Source organism: Bactrocera latifrons, unplaced genomic scaffold (assembly GCF_001853355.1).
Source record: "Bactrocera latifrons isolate USDA-ARS-PBARC rearing strain unplaced genomic scaffold, ASM185335v1 scaffold_385, whole genome shotgun sequence".
Lineage (NCBI taxonomy): Eukaryota > Metazoa > Arthropoda > Insecta > Diptera > Tephritidae > Bactrocera > Bactrocera latifrons.
The window spans coordinates 129,817-151,809 of record NW_017537029.1 but is presented as its reverse complement, the minus strand read 5'-3'; the positions used below and the strand labels follow the sequence as shown (position 1 = coordinate 151,809).

The following is a 21,993-nucleotide window of genomic DNA, read 5'->3' as shown; positions in this document are numbered from 1 at the left end:
ATGCTTTTAGATGGCATCTAAAATGCCTCATATTGTGCATTTGTAAAAGAATATACTAAGCTTTACGATGATCGAACTTCGTTGTTTATTTACTTTCAAAGCAGTATAAACAACGTGCTGTAGTAGTTTCCAATGGAATGCTTAAATAATGCAGTTAGCATTACTTCTTTCCTTGATTTTTTATAAAAAAAAAAAAGAAAAACTAGTTCTGGGAAATCTTTAGTACAAAACGTAAAGTTATGCGAGAATAATGAAAAAAGGAAATGCATAATTTTGCAAGTCGATTGGAGCAAATTGATGAAGAATACCTGTCTTATGAATTCACCAAATTTCAAAGGTTTAAAGTGTTTTCCCCACAACTCACATTTTCAAAGCCCCCCATGACTTCAAAACTGAGGCATAGATTTTTGTGAGACTTTGAACACTACTTCCATCCACTGTAACAAACTATTTTTTTGCAAAATTTCGGGTTTTTTGGCTGTTTGCCTGTGTATACGCGAACTACTTTCTGAGTTTTTGCGATTTTGATTTGAAATTGTGTATACGCCTTTTTCTTCACAATAAGGTGCTCAATTGTTGGAATTGCCGATAGCGGACAACTATACATATAAGATCTGCATAGCTAGTATACAAATTAAATATAAGGGTTTTTAGTGCCCTTTTTATATTATAAGAAATACACCTGTGAACTTAAAGTTTTCTTTGTGTTTTTATTTTTCGAATTAAAAAATGAAAGTAATTATTAAAAATGAACTACCGCAATGCAAGAGTTACATCAATTTTTTTATTTGCTGCCGCGAGAGAACTAAGAACAGGTAACACAATATTTGACAATATTTTTAACAGATTAAAGTTTTTGTCAGTTCAGTCCAATTCAGCTATTTCACAAGACGATTTCTTTATATTTATGATGGATCTGTATTTGAAAAACAGGGTGTATTTTTTGGCATTTTTCTTCGTTTGTCTGGCACACTTACACAATAAAAATTCTGGCAATTGACTTAAATTGATTGGTGGTACACGATCATCACATTTTCCTCCACCGGAACACAGAAAGTCACTTTTAAACATCATAAGTTTTAAAAGTTCCATCCTGTTGATTTCGAAATGGCACGGCACAGCACTAAAAAACGACCGTGCGGTGTTTGCAACGCTCACACACTATCCATATTAACTGCGATTAAAAAACTCCCACTTATTTTTAGGCATTACGCGCACATCCGTTACACAATACAAATTTGTTTAAATACCTACAATTGAGTAATATAATTCTTATTAATTTAGCTTTTTCTTAAACAAAAAAGTGGCAGACAAAAATACCGACGATCTATAACGGACAAGTAAAAATCGACTCTCGAACAACGGCGAAACTTCAGCGCGAGTGCAAAGCACATTCAAAAATCGGTCACTAAGTGGATAGTAGAGAACAGTCGTCGTCGCGAAAGGTGCGTCTCGTGCCGTACTGACGCTAACCGAATCGTTGCACTACAAGCCCATCTTTACGGATGGACGGTTAGGTTAGGTGTGCTCTCTGCAAGTGCACTCGGTAATTCAGGGGTAAAAACGGTAAACAGCTACAAATGCATACATATATGAATAGCTGTAGCTATGAAAACAACAACAAACAAATAACTGTAAAACGAATGCAATAACAATAACAAATACGAATACAAAAACAACAAAAAGCAAATACAAACCAAGTTGATAACTTTATGTTGGTATTGTTTCCTTTCTTGTTATTGCTGTTCTTGTCAGATTTGTATAAAGTTGCTGACATAATCGCGCGGTGGCCCTACCCTCAAAATCAAGCTGAAAATTGTTGCTTCCACTGGAAAATGGAAGAAAGTGCTTTGCTGAATCTATTGAGCAACCACCAGCACACACTGAACACAAGGGGTACATTGAACATACACATACATACATTCATACATACATCCGAATGTACGTATTTTGTTAGTGTGTTGCTATGAACTTGAAAGGTAGCGTTGGGGTTGGTGGGCGTGAGGTTGGCTGGCTGACATTCTGTATATTCGGTTTGTTGGCGCGGTTTAATGCTGTTCGTACCCGTTTGACTTTCGGTACATCATGAGCGGATTGTGCGCTCAACACTTTATATCGGATGGATGGCTGGCTCGCTGGATGGTTAGCTGACTAGCTGGCTGGCTGGCGGCCTGTCTGGCTGCTTGACTACACGGGGTAAGTGTTGCATTTTCCTCCTGGAGTTGTTGCTGAGCTCCAGCAAAGTCAGTCGGGTCGAATGCTCGTTTTTACCCATACAACGTGTATATACTGACATATACATATATCTACATGTATGCATTTGTATGGGCTGCGTTGGGTTGGTCCTTCTATGCTTTCGACTTGCTCTATGGACTGCCAACTTCTGCCAGGATACAAAGTCCTTTTACGGCTACAAACACGCAGCTTTGTGAGACTCAAATTGGAAAAGCGGGGAAGGGTCGACAAAGAGAGTTTGTGTGTATGTGTGTTGGAGATATTTTCTATTGCGAGAGCGCACTGAAGCGCTTTTCAACTGATCTGGATTGGTTGTTTTGTGGGTTCACAATTTTAGGGAGTGGTCTTTTAAGTGTGTATATTTATTTGCACGTTTGGATGTAAATACATACATACATATGTATGGTTATTTGTTGAAATGCGGGTGCGTATTTAGTGAGTTTGGTTTGAATTTGCTTTAGCTTGCAGTAAMATATTTAAATACTGTTATATGTCATATTTAGTAGTACATATCTGTTGAAGTGAATATGTATGACTGTCTAGGCTTACGTACAGCTGAATGTATGTATATAGCACATAAGTCTATCACGCACTTAAAGCTTATACCTTTGTACATAACTATCGAACCGAGAGACTTACACTAAGTACTAACAATGTACAGATCTGCCTGCTTTGACGTTAAAATGACTTTTGTTATCTCTATTATGGCTTTTTGGTTTAGACATTAAAGTGACCTTAAATTGCTTAATTATATGCATACATAGATGTCCATAAATAAGTTTAATAATAAATACATAAGTAAATATGTACTATTTTCATGTATACAATTGCAATTTTTCAAATGTTCATATAAATACATATGTATATACATTTATGTTATGTTCATGAAAATAGTATTTAGAATGAAAAAAATTAGTATGTTTTCAAAAAGTAGTATAATTCGAATTTAACTCAACTCATGTTCGGTTACTACTACAAGTATATGCAAGACTATGTAAATTTTTCATACTATATTTTTTGAATTATATTTTGATGGGGTTCAACTCGTCATTACTGTTGTATTTAAAAATTCTGTGCAGACCTCCTTCGGTAAAAAAAAATATACGGATATATGACCCCTTATTTCTGCTAAGTATTTAAACTGAGAGGTACCACTCAACCTATATTCACATTGTGTCCCCTTAACCTTCTGAGAGCTAATATGTGGATACCTTTTAACCAATTCAATGGACAATTTTGATGGAATTTCCGGTGATCACAGATTTTGATTGTCCCACATGTTGAGCGTCGTTTATGTCCATACATACTGACACTTAAAACGCAATAACTTCACTTCCAATCTATGAAATATCATAAAATTCTCACTGGATAATCAATAAAGACAGCAGATTCTTAAGCACCAGTCGACATATAGATGGCACCACCAGGGGGTGCTAGATTCAAAATAAGCTTATAAGGAAAACTCTTCATTTGACGAAATATCTTCAGAAAATTTGTCATGTAGTTTGTATTACTGTCCAAAGTAATGGTGCAATCACGAAGAAATTGTTCTGATCGCACCACTAGTACATATGTATAGCTGAACAATATATGTAGGTATGAAAAAATGTCGGTTCTTTATATCATCTAAAACTATAGGATTATTTATATATTAATGATTAGGACGGCGAGACGAGTTGAAATCCGGATAACTGTATGTACGTCCACCCGTCTGTCTGTGCATGCTGTAACTTGGTTAAAAATTAAGACAACGTTATAAAGCTTTGAAGACATGATAAAAACCTATAAATTGCCATAACTTAACTGCAAATTATGATACAAAACTATAGTTTCCTACAAAGAATCGTAATACGAAGGCTGCTATATATATTTCTGGCCTAACAATGAAAATAGGAATATTTATCAACGAAAATGGTTTTATTGTTTTTCAAAATATTCTCCATCAAGATTTATACACTTTTGCATGCGCTCAAACCAATTTTCGAAGCACTTTTTCCACTCCGATTGAGATACCTCCAAAACATGGTTTTTGAATGCTTCTGGCGACGAAAATCCCATTATTTTCTTGATGTGTGGGAATAAAAAGAAGTCATGGCTGTACGGCAAATGACCCATCAATTCGACGTTTTGGCCGGTCAAAAAGGCGCTGGTTTGAGTCGATGTGTGAGAGCTCGCATTGTCATGGTGCACAATGATTCGTCTTCTCTTGTTCGTTTTTCGAATTTCTCCGAAGACTTCAGGTAAACAAATGGTGGTGTAAAACTCAGAATTGACCGTCCTACGTTGCTCAAGCGGAACAGTCGGAACATGACCAGTTTTGCCGAAGAAACAGGCGACCATTTGCTTCGTAGTGCTTCTTCCACGAACAACTTTCGTCATACGTATAGATCCATGATCCTGTGACGATCTTATAACCGTCTTTTGAAGCACCGCGATCGTATTTTTTCAGCATTTCTTTACACCAATCCACACGAGCCTTTTTTTGAGCGATTGTCAAATTGTGCGGGATCCAACGAGAACAAACCTTTTTTACGGGAGAAATGCATAAGCATTCCTCTATCTGTAGGTATGTTACATGACGGTCTTGCATTATCGTCGATGTTTTCTGGCACAATGGCTGTTTTTGGACGACGTTCACGGAATTCGTTTTTGAGCGAGCGTCGGCCACGATTGAATTCGTTGTACCAGTTTTTCACAGTGCTATAGGATGCTGCTTCATAGCCATACAAAGATTTTAGTTCATCGATGCACTCTTGTCGTGATTATCCACGTCGAAAGTTGTGAAAAATGATCACACGAAAATGTTCACGAGTTAATTGAATTTTTTGGTCGAGATGAATTTTTTAATTCCCTATAAATAAAACAATTTACGATTAAATGACAAARCGTTCTGACTGATGTTATGCTAAAAAATGTCAAACTTTCCGATGGAAATGTCAGATTGCACCTGGCAACACATAGAATAAATATTCTTTACACCTAAGTATGTGACATCCCCATATAACGGTTCTGTTAAAACTTGTTAAGACTACTAAAAACAATAGATAAATAACTAAATGCTTCGGAGATAAATAAATTTTATATGCATGGATGGCACCACAGGATACACCACAGATGTAGGAACAGCTGTCAAAAATTAGACGTTGGACGTGACATCACCCACCTCTAAGTGAAATCACAAATCTCCGGGCCTACTCAACCGATTTCAACAAATTGGTACAAGGGACTATTTTGACATTTCCGTTACATGGCTGCATACACGCCTACTTCCCATGTAACAAAACATTAAATTCCATTTGATTTCAGTATGTAAATCAAGCACCAATCAATATTTCGGGATAAAACTTTGAATGAATAGTGCTTTTAAGGAATGTCGTCTCAAGTTTAAAAATTGTCAAAATGGAACTATAACTATTCAAACTCCTCAGATACCAAAAATGTGAGCCCTAGAGACTATGTATGCCTTATTTTTTGCCGACAATATTGGGCAACGTGCGAGATATCTAATTAAATTCAGAGAGAGTCTTTCCTTATTTTATTATGTCTGTATGCCAAAAATTAGGTCAGTATTTCTCTTAACCTTAATCAATAAGATTTTCCATTTCTTTGGTTTTTAAAGCACATACTTTTTCTGGAAGCAGCAAACTCAGTTGAAATCCATCCAATACTTCTCTAGAAAAGCGCGTCTTCAAATCTTCGCCGATTGTATAGAACAGATACACTGAGACCCTGTAGTATTCTTCGCTAGTTCTTATGCAGAAATTTTCGCGTTTTGTTTGTCGTCCGCAGGTTCTTGGTTTTTCTTCGTCAACTTTCAGCTCTGCCGCCATTTTATTTGTGTCCTTAGCTTTTTTATTTGTTCCTCAGCTTTTTGTCTTCGGTTTCAGAACGTTACAAGCAGAGTATCTATCTTATTTGATGCCTTTGCCAGATCAGTCAATTCTTTCTGAACGGATTACGGTTAGTGAATGAGTTAGAAATAAAATATCACATAGGCAAAAAAAAACCAATTATAAATTGAAATTTTCACACGGCTGCGATGAGTATCGTTGCTTTTCCCGCTTTTTCCTTATTTTACCAGTTATTAATTCTTCTAAAGTTGGAAAACTTGGGGGATAAATCGCGGAAAATGTACCAATCGAACATATCACAGATGGAGCTGAATGCAGCATATATTTCGCTTTCAGTGCTGGGTTGGTGTGTACCCCATTTGCCGCCTCTGATGTATATGTGTATAAATGTGCTTAGATTCCGATCCTCTGGTTGACGTTTTAAATCTTATGGTATTTCCCTGGCTTAAATAGCTAAAATGTTCGGTTGCACCCGAACTTAGTCATTCTTTACTTGTTATGCATTGAGGCTTATCCTAACTGCTATTAATATGAACATGACTGTATGCAATAGACTGCGTTTGCATATGAGTAAGCGATTTCTTTGCAAATCATATTAAATAGTTATAATACATATACATTTACATGCATTTTACGGTGATAATTGTATTTAAAATAAATAAATAAATTATTTTAAATCCTCATGTAATTATAATATATAATGTAATATATACCCAGGTTCTAAATACATGCTTTTGTTTTTGAAATTATTTTTGTAAGCTTTATCTGTAAAAGGTAAATTATTAATTCTGCCGAATATTTAACTAAGTTTTTTAATTCGACAAATTTTACTATGGAAATTTTGTGTATATTGTAAATATTTTATGACTCCACAATATATTTTGGTACTAATTTTTAGATTTTCAATTCCAAATTGAAATGGTTCACTTTAAATTATGAATTCTTAAGAAGCGAAGTGGTAAAAATGAAGTTTACTTATCACAGAAACGATCTTTGGAATCTTTAAAGCAATTGTGATATGTTGTGAGGTATGTATACTTTATTATTTAATGTTAGAAAATCTTCAGTTATTATATGAATCAACAAATGTGCAGGAAATATTTGCTACTGGCGTACTAAGAGAGGTATGAAGTGTTTTTTAATTTTTGATCACGTACAGCTATTCTAGTCGTTTTAGTAACTTTTGGTGTTTTGACTCCTACACCTCTTGATTTCTTCTTTCTTTGTTTGCATCCATTTGGATGACATGACCAATAATGATCAGAGAACTTTCGTCACTCGCGTGAACTTCTACACATGACTCTATCCTCCCCTTGACTACCACAAACCAAATCCTGCGTGTTGGGAAATTTTTACTATAATTTTCGGATTTAGTAACCCAAAATTAGCACTTTAACAACTTTAAACTTCACAGGCGCAAAATGACTATAAACTAGTTTCGATGGCATAATCACTATGTATTCGACATTCACCGCCAGGTAACACTCTTTAGAGCAATCCAGGGTCATCAGTAGTCCATATTCCTATAGAAATTAAGCAGTTTAGGCACAAATTCTTTTCTCGAGTATTCCTCAATACTCTCTTCTGCACTTCTTTAACATTTTTGTTAGTTGTTGTTGTTGTTAGATGTTCTTCAGAAATAGTTTGCGTTATAAACAATAATTTCCTTACAAAGAACACTGTTAAGTTTTCATAAATAAGTTATACCTATTATACAGGCCCTGAAGAAAAGATGGAATTAGCTTGATAATAAATTTTTTGCCGCGAACTTCAACAACGCATACTAAGATGTACATATATATATAAAAATAGTAATTTTACGTTTTATTTGGGTTCATCATGTACCACTTATATCGATTTCTATAATGAATTTTACAACACCGTCCAGAGGTTATAGCTGCAGATTACATTCTTAAATAGACACTGAAATATACCTGTTCATATAGTATATAAATATGTAGTTACACTTATGCATTTCAAACTATAAATTACGAATATAAAAAGTCGGCGTGTCTGACATACATCTATAGTACTTGTATATTCACTATAAAGTCGTTGCATATTGTTACAGTGTCTATAAAACTATAAAAACTCGGTGACAATATCACCAAGGGAGTACCCATGAATTGTCATTAAATACAATAAAATGGCAACCATTCGTTAAAAGTAAACAAGTCAACAATGTCTAGGATAAGAAGTAAAAAAAATCCAACCGAGTAATCGTATCCTTACACTTATGTAAAAAGGGCGTGCCGCAAATGCCTCCCCACTAGTTGACTTCATATCGACGCATGTCCAGGGGTTGTAAACGTTGCAAGTGCAGAGGAGTCGCGATTTCTTGTAAATAAATACGTATGTATATGTATGAGTAGTTGCAAAAAGGTGGGTGGACTCATTGCTTGTTTTGGGGTGGAATTATATTTTTTTCTCTTTCGCATACGGAATAAGTGAGACGTTTAGCCCGATGCACACACATATATGTACTTATAACCGTTTATTCATATATAATAAGATATACATACATATTTATAAGGATGCACCGGTACTTGAAAATATAGGTATTTGTATAGTATATACGTTGACTTATGCGTAGAAAGTTTTGACGTTTACATACATGCGTGCGTAGTTACAAAGGTTGCAAAAATTTTGTATTTTCTAATTTTCGTTCCCCAAAATATAATTTGTCGACAAAACTTTTGTAAGAGAATATATATTTGTTGTCCGTCTCAACTGTCAATTATTATTTCAGTTGTTTTGACATATCAACTTATCATTTGCTGCCATTTTGTAGATTCTTGTATAAGAAAATTTAAGATGTAATATTTTTAAAAAATACTTAAATTGTCTATTAGACCGGATGAAGATGATGAAAATATAAGCCTCTATGCATTAAGTGATGTCTTTGAATATCGATGCTGAGTTTAGTGAAAATTTGTAAATATTTTTTTATCTTTTAATTTACAATAAAATAAGAAAAAAAGCGTAGCAGATATATGTTACAGTGATCCGATCTCGATTTTCTACGAAAATTGAACAATTGCCTTGGACAGAAGATATCTCGTCAAATGAAAAAGCTTCCCAGAGAGCACTTTATTCTGATTGTTCAGTTTGGAGAGTAAAGGGCGTTGTTTAAATTTATGGACATTTTGGATTCATCTGTTCAAACGATATTGCGCTATTTTCATATTACGCAGTTCAATTGGATTTTGGCAAACTCCAACCGAACTTTGATATGTCTTTGACTAAGTAAAGGCACTTTTCGTGGACAGTCGTCGACGAATGATTACGTCGCTGGTCACCAACTTCAGCTTCGCTTTTATTTACAGATAGGATGCAAAAAGATTGTTTTTGCTGAACCGCAAATTTGTAGATTTGCTGTGGACAACACGTTTAACGGACTTTAATTCATAATTTATAGCATTGAATACCATCTTGGCAGAACATTTTAAACGACTTGATATTTCTTTTTATACTTTCCCCTCCTTTCTAAGCTCAACAATGAAAAGCTTATTTTCCTTTTAGCAGTGAGCTCTTCTACTAACTAAAATTTTCACTTAATCTTAATCGAACTCACTATTCACAACTGCTATTTCAGTGAACAGCCAAGAAGTTGTGGATGTTCGCAAAAATATCAAAATCAAAACCCAAAAAAAAAAAAAAAAAAAAAAAAAAAAAAAAAAAAAAAAAAAAAAAAAAAAAAAAAAAAAAAAACACCGAACACATCAAATCTAACGGGGTTTTTATTTTCTATTCTCTGTATTTCATTTTTCAAAAACAATGTGCAAGCGATCAACTAGTAGACCCATACATAGACGGAACACAACTTATGTTGTGAATGACTGAAAAGAAAACTGCTAAATTTAAATTCTTTAAGTTTCTGGTATTATATTATATATAACGATATTGCAAAACTATAGTATCTACCAGGCGCATATCTTTACGGTCAGGAAAGCGGCTGATATAGCTTATAACTTAGAAAACAAACATAAGAACATAAGGAATATATACGAGTATAATACTAGCAGACGCGGTCACGCGTTGCTGTGGCTAAATTTTTTGTTATATTACATTGTAGTAAACTCCTCACTCTTTAAGAATAATTTTCAATATTTTGAATTATCAATACTTTTAATCTCAATTTAATTTAGCACTAATTGGTGGTTAATCCGTATTTAGCTAACACAAATATATTTGATGGTCTTTTCTTTTTGATTACTCGCACCATTGTATAATCAAGGTGGATTCAAATTACGCAGGAGAAAATAGGTGAACCATTTTTTAATCGAAGATTATGTGGTGGCATTCCGGGTATATCTAGTGAATTTAGAAATTCAATTGGAAAACTTACCCTTTCAATTTCATTAAGGACAGTATAGATTGATTTAAAAGACATCAGATCGCCTGGTAACAACTACTGTATTAGGAAGTTAATTTCGTCAATATCAACATTTATGACAGTTATACAGTTATGATTCAAGTAATTACTCTGTATATTCAGAAAAATACTCTGAATCAATTCATTTCTTTCCTCAACAACAGTGCATAAATGCAGTTTAATGCTCTTTCAACACGTTTGCTTCGCGAGTTGTTGAGGTTACATATTTTCGGTGGCATTCGACTTAGAATAATCATTTCAACGTTTAAATATTAAAAAAAAAACTCAAAAACACGCTATTATAACACATTGATATGAGGAGTTGAAAATAATTTTTACTAGAAGTTGAATAAAAATAATGAAAATAAAATATAATTATTAAAAAATGTATGTGGAGGTTTTTGATAATTTTTTTTATACTTCGCGTGTTTTTCGAATCGGTAAGTTGGTAGTACTGTTATTGATATCTATGCTAAATTTCATGCCGAAATATTTATTCGAATTTGAGATACGCGTCGTTTTGTGAGGCTCTAAAAGTGAATATAGCGCCATCTCTTGAATACTTACTCCATCCAATCAATAATTATCGCCATGTGTTAGAATCTTTCGAAGCTAACAAATAATTGTGACTGTCAAATAATAGACAAATAATAAAATTTGAAATATAAGCTCTCCTGTCTGTCAAGTTGTATCAAACGGGAAGTGCAGGGAAGCAAGCATGAGAGAGACGCTGAAACGCCTTCTCCTAGCATTACTTAGACCTCTCCGATATTTAGAAGCTTCGAAGTTCAAGAAACTAGATGAATCAGCAAAATTAGATCTCTTACATCAACTCAAATTAAACTGAACCTCCGTCTGGAAGGTCCATTTGTGCCGAGATGGTCGGCCAGTATAATCTAATCTAACTTAACATTCTGAACTACATAATTCATAAATAAATATTACTTTCTATTAGGAGTAATACATAATATGTAGAACCACAAACGCAACCAGGGATATTAGATTGTTAGAAATTCCTTTTCGGTGTAAATATTTGTTTGGTGTCAAGAAATTATTATCATGTAATCTTATATTGAGTCAACTTAGACCCTAAAGCCTAAGAACACGATTGTAGTGCAACAAATTCAGGACTAATGACGACTAATTTCTAAATGCATAACAAACCGGAATTAAACAAAAATCACCTATTTGCGTTAGATTCATGTGAGATTAGATAAAAACATTGTTAAGATCTAGATGTTGTATATAAAGGAATACATAGAACAAGAAAAAAATAATCCATGTCAAATATCGTGAAGATACCACGTCAAATGCAAAAGTTTTCCATAGAAGCCCTTGATTCCGATCGTTCGGTTTGTATGGCAGCGATATGCTATAGTGAGCCGATCTGAACAATTTCTTCTGATATTATATTATTTCTATAAACAATAACTCATACCCAATTTCGTGAAGATATATCTTCAAACGAGAAAGTTTCCTCTGCAAGCGTTTGACTCCGATCATTCAGTTTGTATGGCAGCTATATGCTATAGTTAACCGATATGAACAATTTCTTCGAAGATTACATTATTATCTTAAGAAATAAAAACTTTTGTGAAGATACATTGTGAAATGTGAAAGTTTTCCATACAAGAACTTGATTCCGATCGTTCAGTTTGTATGCCAGCTATAAGTTATAGTAGTCCGATATCGGCAGATCCGACAAATGAATTACTTCTTAAAGAAAAAATGACGTTTGCAAAATTTCAAAACGATATCTTAACAAGTAAGGAAGGGCTAAGTTCGGGTGTCACCGAACATTTTATACTCTCGCATGATCGAGATTTCAGGCGTGGTTGAGAACCGATTTCAGCCATATTTGGTACATGTCACCAGGGTGTTAAGAAAATATTATATACCGAATTTCATTTAAATAGGTCGAGTACTTCCTGAAATATGGTTTTTGGTCCATAAGTGGGCGACGCCACGCCCATTTTCAATTTTTAAAAAAAGCCTGGATGCAGCTTCCTTCTGATATTTCTTCCGTAAAATTTAGTGTTTCTGACGTTTTTTGTTAGTCGGTTAACGCACTTTTAGTGATTTTCAACATAACCTTTGTATGGGAGGTGGTTATTATCCGATTTCTTCCATTTATGAACTGTATATGGAAATAATTAAAGGAAACGACTCTATACAGATTGGTTGACATAGCTATAATATTTTTCGAGATATGTACAAAAAAGTTAGTAGGGGGCGGGTCCACGTCCACTTTTCCAAAAAAATTACGTCCAAATATGCCCCTCCCTAATGCAATTCTTTGTGCCAAACTTCATTTTAATATGTTTATTTATGGCTTAGTTATGACACTTTATAGTTTTTCGGTTTCCGCCATTTTGTGGGCGTGGCAGTGGGCCGAGTTTGCCCATCTTCGAGGTTAGCCTTCTTATGGAGCCAAGAAATACATGTACCAAGTTTCATCATGATACCTCAATTTTTACTCAAGTTACAGCTTGCACGGACGGACGGACAGACGGACAGGCAGAGATCCGGATTTCAACTCTGCGCGTCACCCTGATCACTTTGGTATATATAACCCTATATCTGACTCTTTTAGTTTTAGGACTTACAAACAACCGTTATGTGAACAAAACTATAATACTGGGAACAGACGGACAGACAGACTCAGATAAAGATACTGATCTTTTATATATACATATACTTTATAGGTTCTTCGACGCTTCCATCTGGATGTTACAAATTTCGTGACAAATTTAATATACCCTGTGCAGGGTACAAAAATTATTGAAATGTGAAATTTTTGCTTCTTGCAAATTTTACGGCGTTTGTGGTCCAATTCCCTACGAATATTTAATATTGCTGCTTCATCAGTACAGACTATCGTAAATTTCCCAGAGGTAGTCTAACGAAGTCGAATCAAACAACTTAGGCTGTCAATTAACAGGCTCTTCTTCTTCTTCTTAATTGGCGTAGACACCGCTTACGCGATTATAGCCGAGTTAACAACAGCGCGCCAGTCGTTTCTTCTTTTCGCTACGTGGCGCCAATTGGATATTCCAAGCGTAGCCAGGTCCTTCTCCACTTGGTCCTTCCAACGGAGTGGAGGTCTTCCTCTTCCTCTGCTTCCCCCGGCGGGTACTGCGTCGAATACTTTCAGAGCTGGAGTGTTTTTGTCCATTCGGACAACATGACCTAGCCAGCGTAGCCGCTAGAGGAGGATGGGGTCATGTGTAGAAGTTCACACCAGTGAGGAAAGTCTCTGATCGCCATTCACTTGGGAATGGCCAGAAACGATTCTTTTACATATGACTCAAGCAGCTCACGACTTCCGGTCTTTGACCAAGTATCCTCTGGGTAGCCTAAGAACATCCGTTCGAAGGCGAGCTAAAGTGAGAAGGCGAAGTATTCCCTACATAGGGTTGTGCGCTGGGTTTGGGACCCGCCACGTAAAAAACACCCCCAATGAAAGGAAACAATCAATTAACAGGCTAATTACTTAAAATACTCAGTCACCAAAAGTTCTTACCAGTAATGTGATTATTTGCCTTTAGAGTACGGCAAATTATACTGTCTATTTAACAAAAATATTTCGAATCATTTGCCTTTGGTTTGCATCAATGAGAATGGCATTAATAAAGGTTGCAATCTTAGTTTCTAAAAGTATGGATAAACCATTCCTTCGGCATGCAAACCTCAAAGGCAGGCATTATGGAAATAAACGTGCTTCCAGTATAAATGTTCCAGTTACAATGGCATTTTGGCTTAAGAACTTATAAATGAGAAAACGTTTTGACGTAATTTAGCTGTACCTTAATAATTGATTTAAAAGTGATTGAATAATTAAAAATTTGACCAGTTCTTCATTTTTATTATAGAGTTTCAGGGTTCTAATTTCTTTTGAATAAATTGAAAAACATTTCTTTAAAAAAAAATTAAAATAAATAAATTTATGTATCAAAATCTGTTCGAAACCAGAACCTCTCTTGCTTCCGAAATTTTATATTTTCTGCATACATATATACATATATATGCATGTATATTTTTACAAGAGGAAGCTCTTTTGTTATAGCAAGTTGTTTAGAAATTACGATTTGAACCTAAATGGCAAAACTTTTTGTTAGCCGGCATTGTTTTAATTGCAAATAACACGAAAGTGAGATAAGCGCCGGCAACTAAATATTGCTCATTTTGGTCAGTGAGCGACTTTTTAACGCGAGTTAACAAAATGCTGGCGCGTGCTAAACATTTTTCTGCTTAAATATTCATTATAGGTACACACCTGCGCCCACTGAAGGGGGCGTTTTGGACTTACGCAATGCGCGTAGAAACGACCAAATATTGTGCAAGCGTGAATAAATGACCTGAAATTAACTTTGAAGAGAGTTGAATGCATTGCGTGTGGTCAAACTAACGATGGGTTTGCACGTTATCCGGCACTCACCGTGAGGCACTGCGAACACTATTGGCCACTTAGGTGCACTCGTATAGTGTTTTCATAACAATACACATTTAACAGTTGGTCTGAATTTATCTATGGATATATGCATGCGGCTTTTATCTGTATTTAAAGAATCTTATTTTGAATATATCTGTTGTTTAGGTGAGAAGTTTATGAACGTGCCATATCTCAATTTGGCAATTTTATAACTTTGTCTTCAAGGGCGTGTTCGCAGTTTGTATAATGTTTGAAACACTAAGAAAGAAACGTTGGAGACCATATAAAATATGTATAAAGGGTGATTCATTCCGAGTTTCTCTACTATTTGAAGGACTATATACAGTTAAGAGGTCGAAAAAAAACGAATTTTCCAGAATTTTTTCTGAGAAAGCTTTTAAATTTACTGATCCAAAAATTTGTACTTAGTATTAGTCAAAATATTTATTTGGAAAAGAACCACAACCAAAAAATACGTTTTGCGGTGACTACTATATCTCTGAACACTGGATCCTCTGATATTAAAAACCACCCAGATTTCTTTGAAATAATGTTAAACTTAGTAATTAAGCGAGAGAATAAGCAAAATAAAATTGATTAACAAAATGGCGGTTTTTTCAAAAATATATTTATTTTTGACCAAAATTTCGGCCTTAAATTGTGTGTAAAGAAATATTTATTAATGAAAATAAGTTTATTATTAATTACTAAAAAAATAAATTAAGAAATATATTTAAAAAAAATATATTAAAAGCTCGTGTTAAAATTTGAGACTAAGCGGCTTAGCCGTTTCCGCTTCAAAAATGGGTCGACTTCGTTCCGTTTCAGCAGCATATCTCACCCAAATTTAGCTTTTTTATGTATCCAGCCTTCTGCAGATGGTTTAAAATGGTTTGGTGACTAACTCCCATCTTCTGGGTGAAGGCATGAGATGCCACATGCCGTTCTAACTCGATCTTTTTCCTGATTTGACCGGTATTTGTCGTCACAGGTCTTCCGCCGGCTGGCTTATTATAATTACTGGCAATTTTTTTCTCAATACTCTTATATGCGAACAAATTCGGTGTTCATGCGGAGCCTACAATGTTTTTAACTTCAAACATTTTATATTACCTCTCTAGCTCTAGATAAAAGTCAAACATTCTCTTGGCTTTACTGTTTAGTTTATATCAGAAAACCGGCTAAAAGCGAGAAAGTTCTTGCAAAGTCATCTATTCTTCAAATAACTGACTAATTCACAATAACAAATTAGGGCTCGAAGAGAAAATAACAAAAAAATAATAATCTCCAATAATGCATTGACTTTATGCAACCTGATTGAATCTAATCCGAGTAAAAGTTGGAAGCACTTATGAGTGGCATTCATTAATTGCAAGGACGACGGTGATGACTCCTCGTATACTATGCATAATACGGTCGTGGTAGTGGCGGTCTGGGCGGTCGCCCTTAATGGCATTACGTCGCACAAGTACTTTTTGTTGTATTTTTTTGTGATTACATAACAGTTAATGTGACTGAAGGGTGAATGAATTAAATAGAGCGCGGTAATAAGCAGACATACAAATATCGTAGCCAAAAGTGGGATTTCCGCCAACTAATGTCCTGATGTTCGCTTGTCTGTATGTGAGTATGAATATAAGTACGTTTGTAGATATCTTATGCCAAATGTAAATAAAGGCACAATATCTGACAAATAATTTAAATGAAGTCACTAGTAATATGAGTGGCATGTATAAATAAGTATATCACAAATACCCAGCAAGTAACTGCAAAGCCTTGGAACTGTTTTACCCTGAAGTGGGTATGTTATGAGTGCCACGAAGTTTTAAACACCTAGAAGTAGACGTTGGAGATATAATGCATACATAACAAGTAAGAAAGGGCTAAGTTCGTACGCAACCGAACATTTTATACCCTTGAAACATTCAAGAATCAAAGCCAAGGAAATACCTTAAGGTATCCACAGGATAGGACTACTATATATGTATAAGCCATACACTAACCGATATATTCGACATAAGGTTTGTTAGAAAAAGGTTTGGGAGTAGGGTTGGTATCGACCCGATATTATCTATTTTGCCAATACCACAAATAATTAACATGCCACATACTCAAAAAATGTTCCCTGGGTTTCATAAGGTAAGCAAAGTTAGCGTATGTTCGAAAATCCTGATATTACTTATATGAGGGCCAGACTAACTTTTTACCCAATTCTATCTATTTTAGGCACAAAGATACACTGTTATAAGTTAAACACGCTCTGTCCTTTTCATTAAGACAATTCACATAGGCCAATATATGTGATATCAAGTCAACCGGTAGTATTGACCCAATTCAATCCATTTTTGATACACAGATATTAGTACAACTTTATAAAAAAAAGATTCTCTCTGAATTTCAATTGTATAACACATATATGGACCGATATTTCGGCTGGCGTCCAAATTTTCGGGACCCCCCTAGGACTTTGTAGAGTTTTTGGTTGGATAGAGACTATTTTTGGCCAGAAGATGGCATACTCGAGAGGCATTATTTGTGCGAAGTTTAAAGCCGTTATATAGATTGTTTCTTGATTTGTGTGCAGGAATGTGAAGGAATAGCCCACAGGTGTCTCTTGCTACTGCGACTCCTGTACTAAATTATAGTTTTACTTGTATATCCTAATTTAAAGCTTAGTTATGGCATTTTTTTCGATTAATGGTGTTTTGTGACGTAGCAGCGGTCCGATTATTATTATTTATTAATTTATACTCAAGTTACAGATTGCTCGTGGGCAGATGGACAAACAGACAGCCACCCGGATTTAAACTTTTCTCGCCATTTTGATAATTTTTATATACGTACATATATAACCCTATACAACTGTAGGTGAACAAAGCTATTATAGTCTGTAGCAGCATGTTGCAAAAGTATAAAAATAATCATAGTGATTCGTATTCGTGTCTCTCAATATATACTCGATTTTGCGTTATCGAACTAAAATTTGGAACACATTACTTTCTCTTCCAGAAGCTGCTCGCTTTTTGCAAGCGCCGTTATCGGACCTCAAGAAAATTCTTCTTCTTAATTGGCGTAGATACCGCTTACGCGATTATATCCGAGTTAACAACAGCGCGCCAGTCGTTTCTTCTTTTTGCTACGTGTAGCCAATTGGATATTTCAAGCGTAGCCAGGTCCTTCTCCACCTGGTCCTTCCAACGGGTACAGGGTCGAATACTTTCAGAGCTGGAGTGTTTTCGTCCATTCGGACAACATGACCTGGCCAGCGTAGCCGCTGTCAAGATGATAGAATGCCATATAAACTGGCTGATCAAAAACAAATCTTTGTACGTATTGTTATTCGACAAGATATTTTTACGAAATTGGATTATTGACGAAGAAAATGGCAAAATTTTCAAACATATTGTTCAGATCATATAGCTGAAATGCAATCTGTCGGATCTAATTAGTATAAACATCTTCTTATACACTTTCATGATTTAAGAAATGGACTTGTTATGTGTAATGTCGCTCGGTTTAATTCTTTTCAAACAAATCAGAAGGATGAGAAGTTAGCAACGGACCTCTCCATTGGGTAAAAAGCTCTGAAAAACACCTATGCGCCTAGGTGTATGCATCAATTATATTTTTTAACTTATATTAGATCTCAAGATTAAATTTTCTTTCAGCTACCAAAGTAGACATCTTGACGAAGGAAGTACGGCCCAATGACGCCGCCGGTCCATAAATCGCACCAAACCGTAATATTTTCGGGATCCAATGGCGACTTATGGAGTACGTACGAATATACTATACTTTCCCATAAATAAAGAATTTCTTTTATATCGCAAACCGTTTTTGTTTTATTAAAAAAAAAAACCTTTTGTAGCGCTCTTATTGAAAAACCCGTTATATAGGCTAAAGCTTCTCTAAATATTATAAAACGTAATCACAACAAACGAACCTGAGTTTCCCGAGGTCAAGGGTAACAAAACATCACCCCAGTTATGAAAATTTGTGCTTTTAGAGAACGTTCATACAGTATTTAGTAAAATTGAATATTACTGACAAATCTTTTAATCGCAAGGTACGAGTAATACAATTACTTTATTTACTGAAGCTATAGACCCATCACAAACCGATCAAAGTAACTGGAAAGAATTCCGATTTATTTTTTTAAAGGACTGTCAATTTGCCAGCATTCCTTCAAATTACTTCGGGGATATTTTCTACCGCCACAACAATAGCAACAATACAGACCATCCTCACAGTTTCCGTACTCAAAATCTTTCGAGCAATGGTACTTAATTGTGAGGTTGGTCATTGGAAAAGAATCACCGAAAATCGATAGTCTTAAAACGACTTAATGCCTGCGAGACGGATTTGCGACAAAAATTTTACTACGTAATGAAATACGCGCTTCCGAAACTTGGTACTTGTAGAGTTTACTACCATAAAATAAAATTGTATCAAATGTGCTACATTTCGACCATCTGCAAGCTAAAACGCGAGTATTGTTTGTGTCATCGCGCTAGTCCTGCGTTTTTCGCGCCTATATCTCGCCTAACCATGTATGTATTCATGTATGTATTTAGATTTACCCCGGTAGCACATTTTGCTATAATGTCACTAAATATCCCTGCAGGCTTTAGTTTGGTCGGTCGTTGTAGTTGTAGTTGCTGACGTTCTTCTCTACTGCATTTCACGTTTTACACGCCTACGCGTTGCTTCCCCCACACAATATTTAAAGTTTCGAAATGATTTTGTTAGGGAAAATGTTAACACCCTTTTGAATTATTACCGTTAGCCTGCAAGCCGTCACCCGCTTGCCTACCAACGAAACGCCAGCGATATGTTTATGACGTTGTTGTTGTTGGTACACTCCTTAAGCACTATTGTTACTTTGGTCGTATTTAGTTGAGGTTTTTGCTTTTGTTGTTGTCGGTTTGTGCGTGTTTGTATTTTTGTTGGTTTCATTTGAAGTAAATAGAGCACTTAGCGGAAACTGCAAACAAATTATTGCACTTGCATACACTTAAAGGATTACATGGTTGAATATTGTGTTGCGTGCTTAGTGTCCTTATGCCATTAGCCATCAAAACGCTAGCGGCTGGTGTGCGCGGCCGACTGGTGCGATAATGCACTGGGTGCGCTGCTACACCACACCCACTCGCTGCGCCAATGTCCTGCCCAAATGGCATAACAGCGGGCTTTTAAATATATACACACAATCACACAGTTGGTAAATGGAATGCAGGCAACGGTAAATGCTCGTCGGCGTCCTCGCCGTTGTTGTCATCGTGGCCAATGAATGAGTGTAAGTTATTTAATGGATTCGGCTTAAGTGCTGCATTGACATTTTGATAAATGCTTCATAACAGATGCGCACACCAGCAATTCTGACACACACGGCTGCTACATATGTACATATGCATGTGTGCATGTTGGTCGGTAAGTCATTCGTAATGGGGTGGTGTCGGTTGAGCGTCGTTTCGCCTTTATGCTTTGTTTGCTTAAATCACTTTGACGAAATACTGAGTTTTTGTTGTTTTTTATTTTTATTTTTCGAATGCCCCTTGTTGTTTTTGCTTATGTAAGTGACATTGTTGTTGTTGGAAAATATAAAATGATATATTTAGGGCTTGAGTCGTGATTTGAGTATCGGCACAAAGGCGGAATTAAGTTATACGTTCAATTGAAAAAGTTAATGTTAAATATAATAATCCATTGAGAGCGCTTACTCAATTTGAAGATAAATCAAATTATGTGTATTTGTGCTAAGCTCACGTTTGGTTGGCAGTCCGGTAGGTCGAGGACAACCTGTAGCATTGTGAACAGTTAAATTTTCTAGGCATAAATCAATAATTGTGATTATTAATATATTCAAAAGATATTTCTCATTTTGCTGCAGTGATTAGGTTAAGTTCGATTGCTGATTCAAAAAAAGGCCGCCTTTTTCAGGGAAAATAAGACACTGGATATCTCACAATCGATCTTGAGTCAAGAGGATCTTGTGACAGCGCATGAACCAATGGTAGCCCAACGCTGGTCAAGTTCTCGTGCATCTCAGCTATGCAGTAATAGAATATAGGAGAAGATTTGAACACCGACCCGTTCCCATTCTACTAACAACAGGATTAGGGTGCATTTCATTTCTCTAATAAAGGCTCCACTCCACACAGTAAATCTATCGCTACTTTAATGGCGGCAATGCCGGCTTGAAAAACACTACAATGATCAGGAACTATACAACCAACGTTGCCTCCAAACTTTGACCCATTCCTAAAGAAACTCAACGCTCATTTCATTCATCGGCTTCTACCCACCCATAAGTTCCTCGTGGGCAGATAAAAATTTTCGTTTGGTGAATCCGTGTACTAAATGTTGCGGTATGAAGTCATAGCGTGCATGGATTTCTTAATGTTCAGATACATGTTCATTTAAAAACCCAGATTCATTGAGCCTGAATCCGCCTTTCGCGACCAAATACCTTCCGGAGATATTTATGGTTACTATCTGCACATGGGCATTAAGTGCCATGATTGTGTGAACCTCAGTGCATCATACATGCTGATAAGCGCCATTCGTTGAACACCCTCGAGCATCGTTGTAAGTGTTGTCTGGGGCCCATCACCGCACAAACACCCCATACAACATAATGGACTTGACTATGGCCTTTTATATAATATCTATGGGCTTTCTTCCTTACTATTTCCTTGATATTAGGCTTTCATGAAAGATTCCTATCTAGAATGACCCTTAAATACATCACCGTGTTTTCCATACTTGTAACTCCTAGTCAATAAAATCATCTCATTTGATTTAATGACGATGCTACTTTCAACTGTCAAATTAGTTATGGCGCTAAGATACCCTTGCGTCAATTCGTACACCAAGAACTTTTCTTTGACCATGACTGCAACATCATATGCATAAGTAATCTTTCGTAATAATCTTTAAGATTTTTCAGCAGGTCGTTGACGACTATATATTTTGTATACAATTTCAACAACAATGATTTCCAGTTTTTATACTCTCGCAACAAAGTTGCTAAAGAGAGTATTATAGTTTTGTTCACATAACGGTTGTTTGTAAGTCCTAAAACTAAAAGAGTCAGATAT

General features: G+C 35.6%; 1 protein-coding gene across 3 annotated transcripts in view; it reads right to left on the bottom strand.

Moving 5' to 3' along the window:
- The window catches only part of LOC108972191 (LIM/homeobox protein Lhx3), a 76,660-nt gene that overhangs the window by 10,810 nt on the left and 43,857 nt on the right, over positions 1-21,993 (bottom strand). Inside the window, exon 1 of one of the 3 annotated variants that reach the window (XM_018938707.1) lies at positions 978-1,489. The exons of the other annotated variants lie outside the window; for them this stretch is intronic. Within the exon in view, the coding sequence (XP_018794252.1) occupies positions 978-1,092 (115 nt within the window). The 5' untranslated portion in view covers positions 1,093-1,489. Of the gene's footprint in view, positions 1-977; positions 1,490-21,993 lie in introns of those variants that run through there. 3 annotated transcript variants of the gene reach the window in all.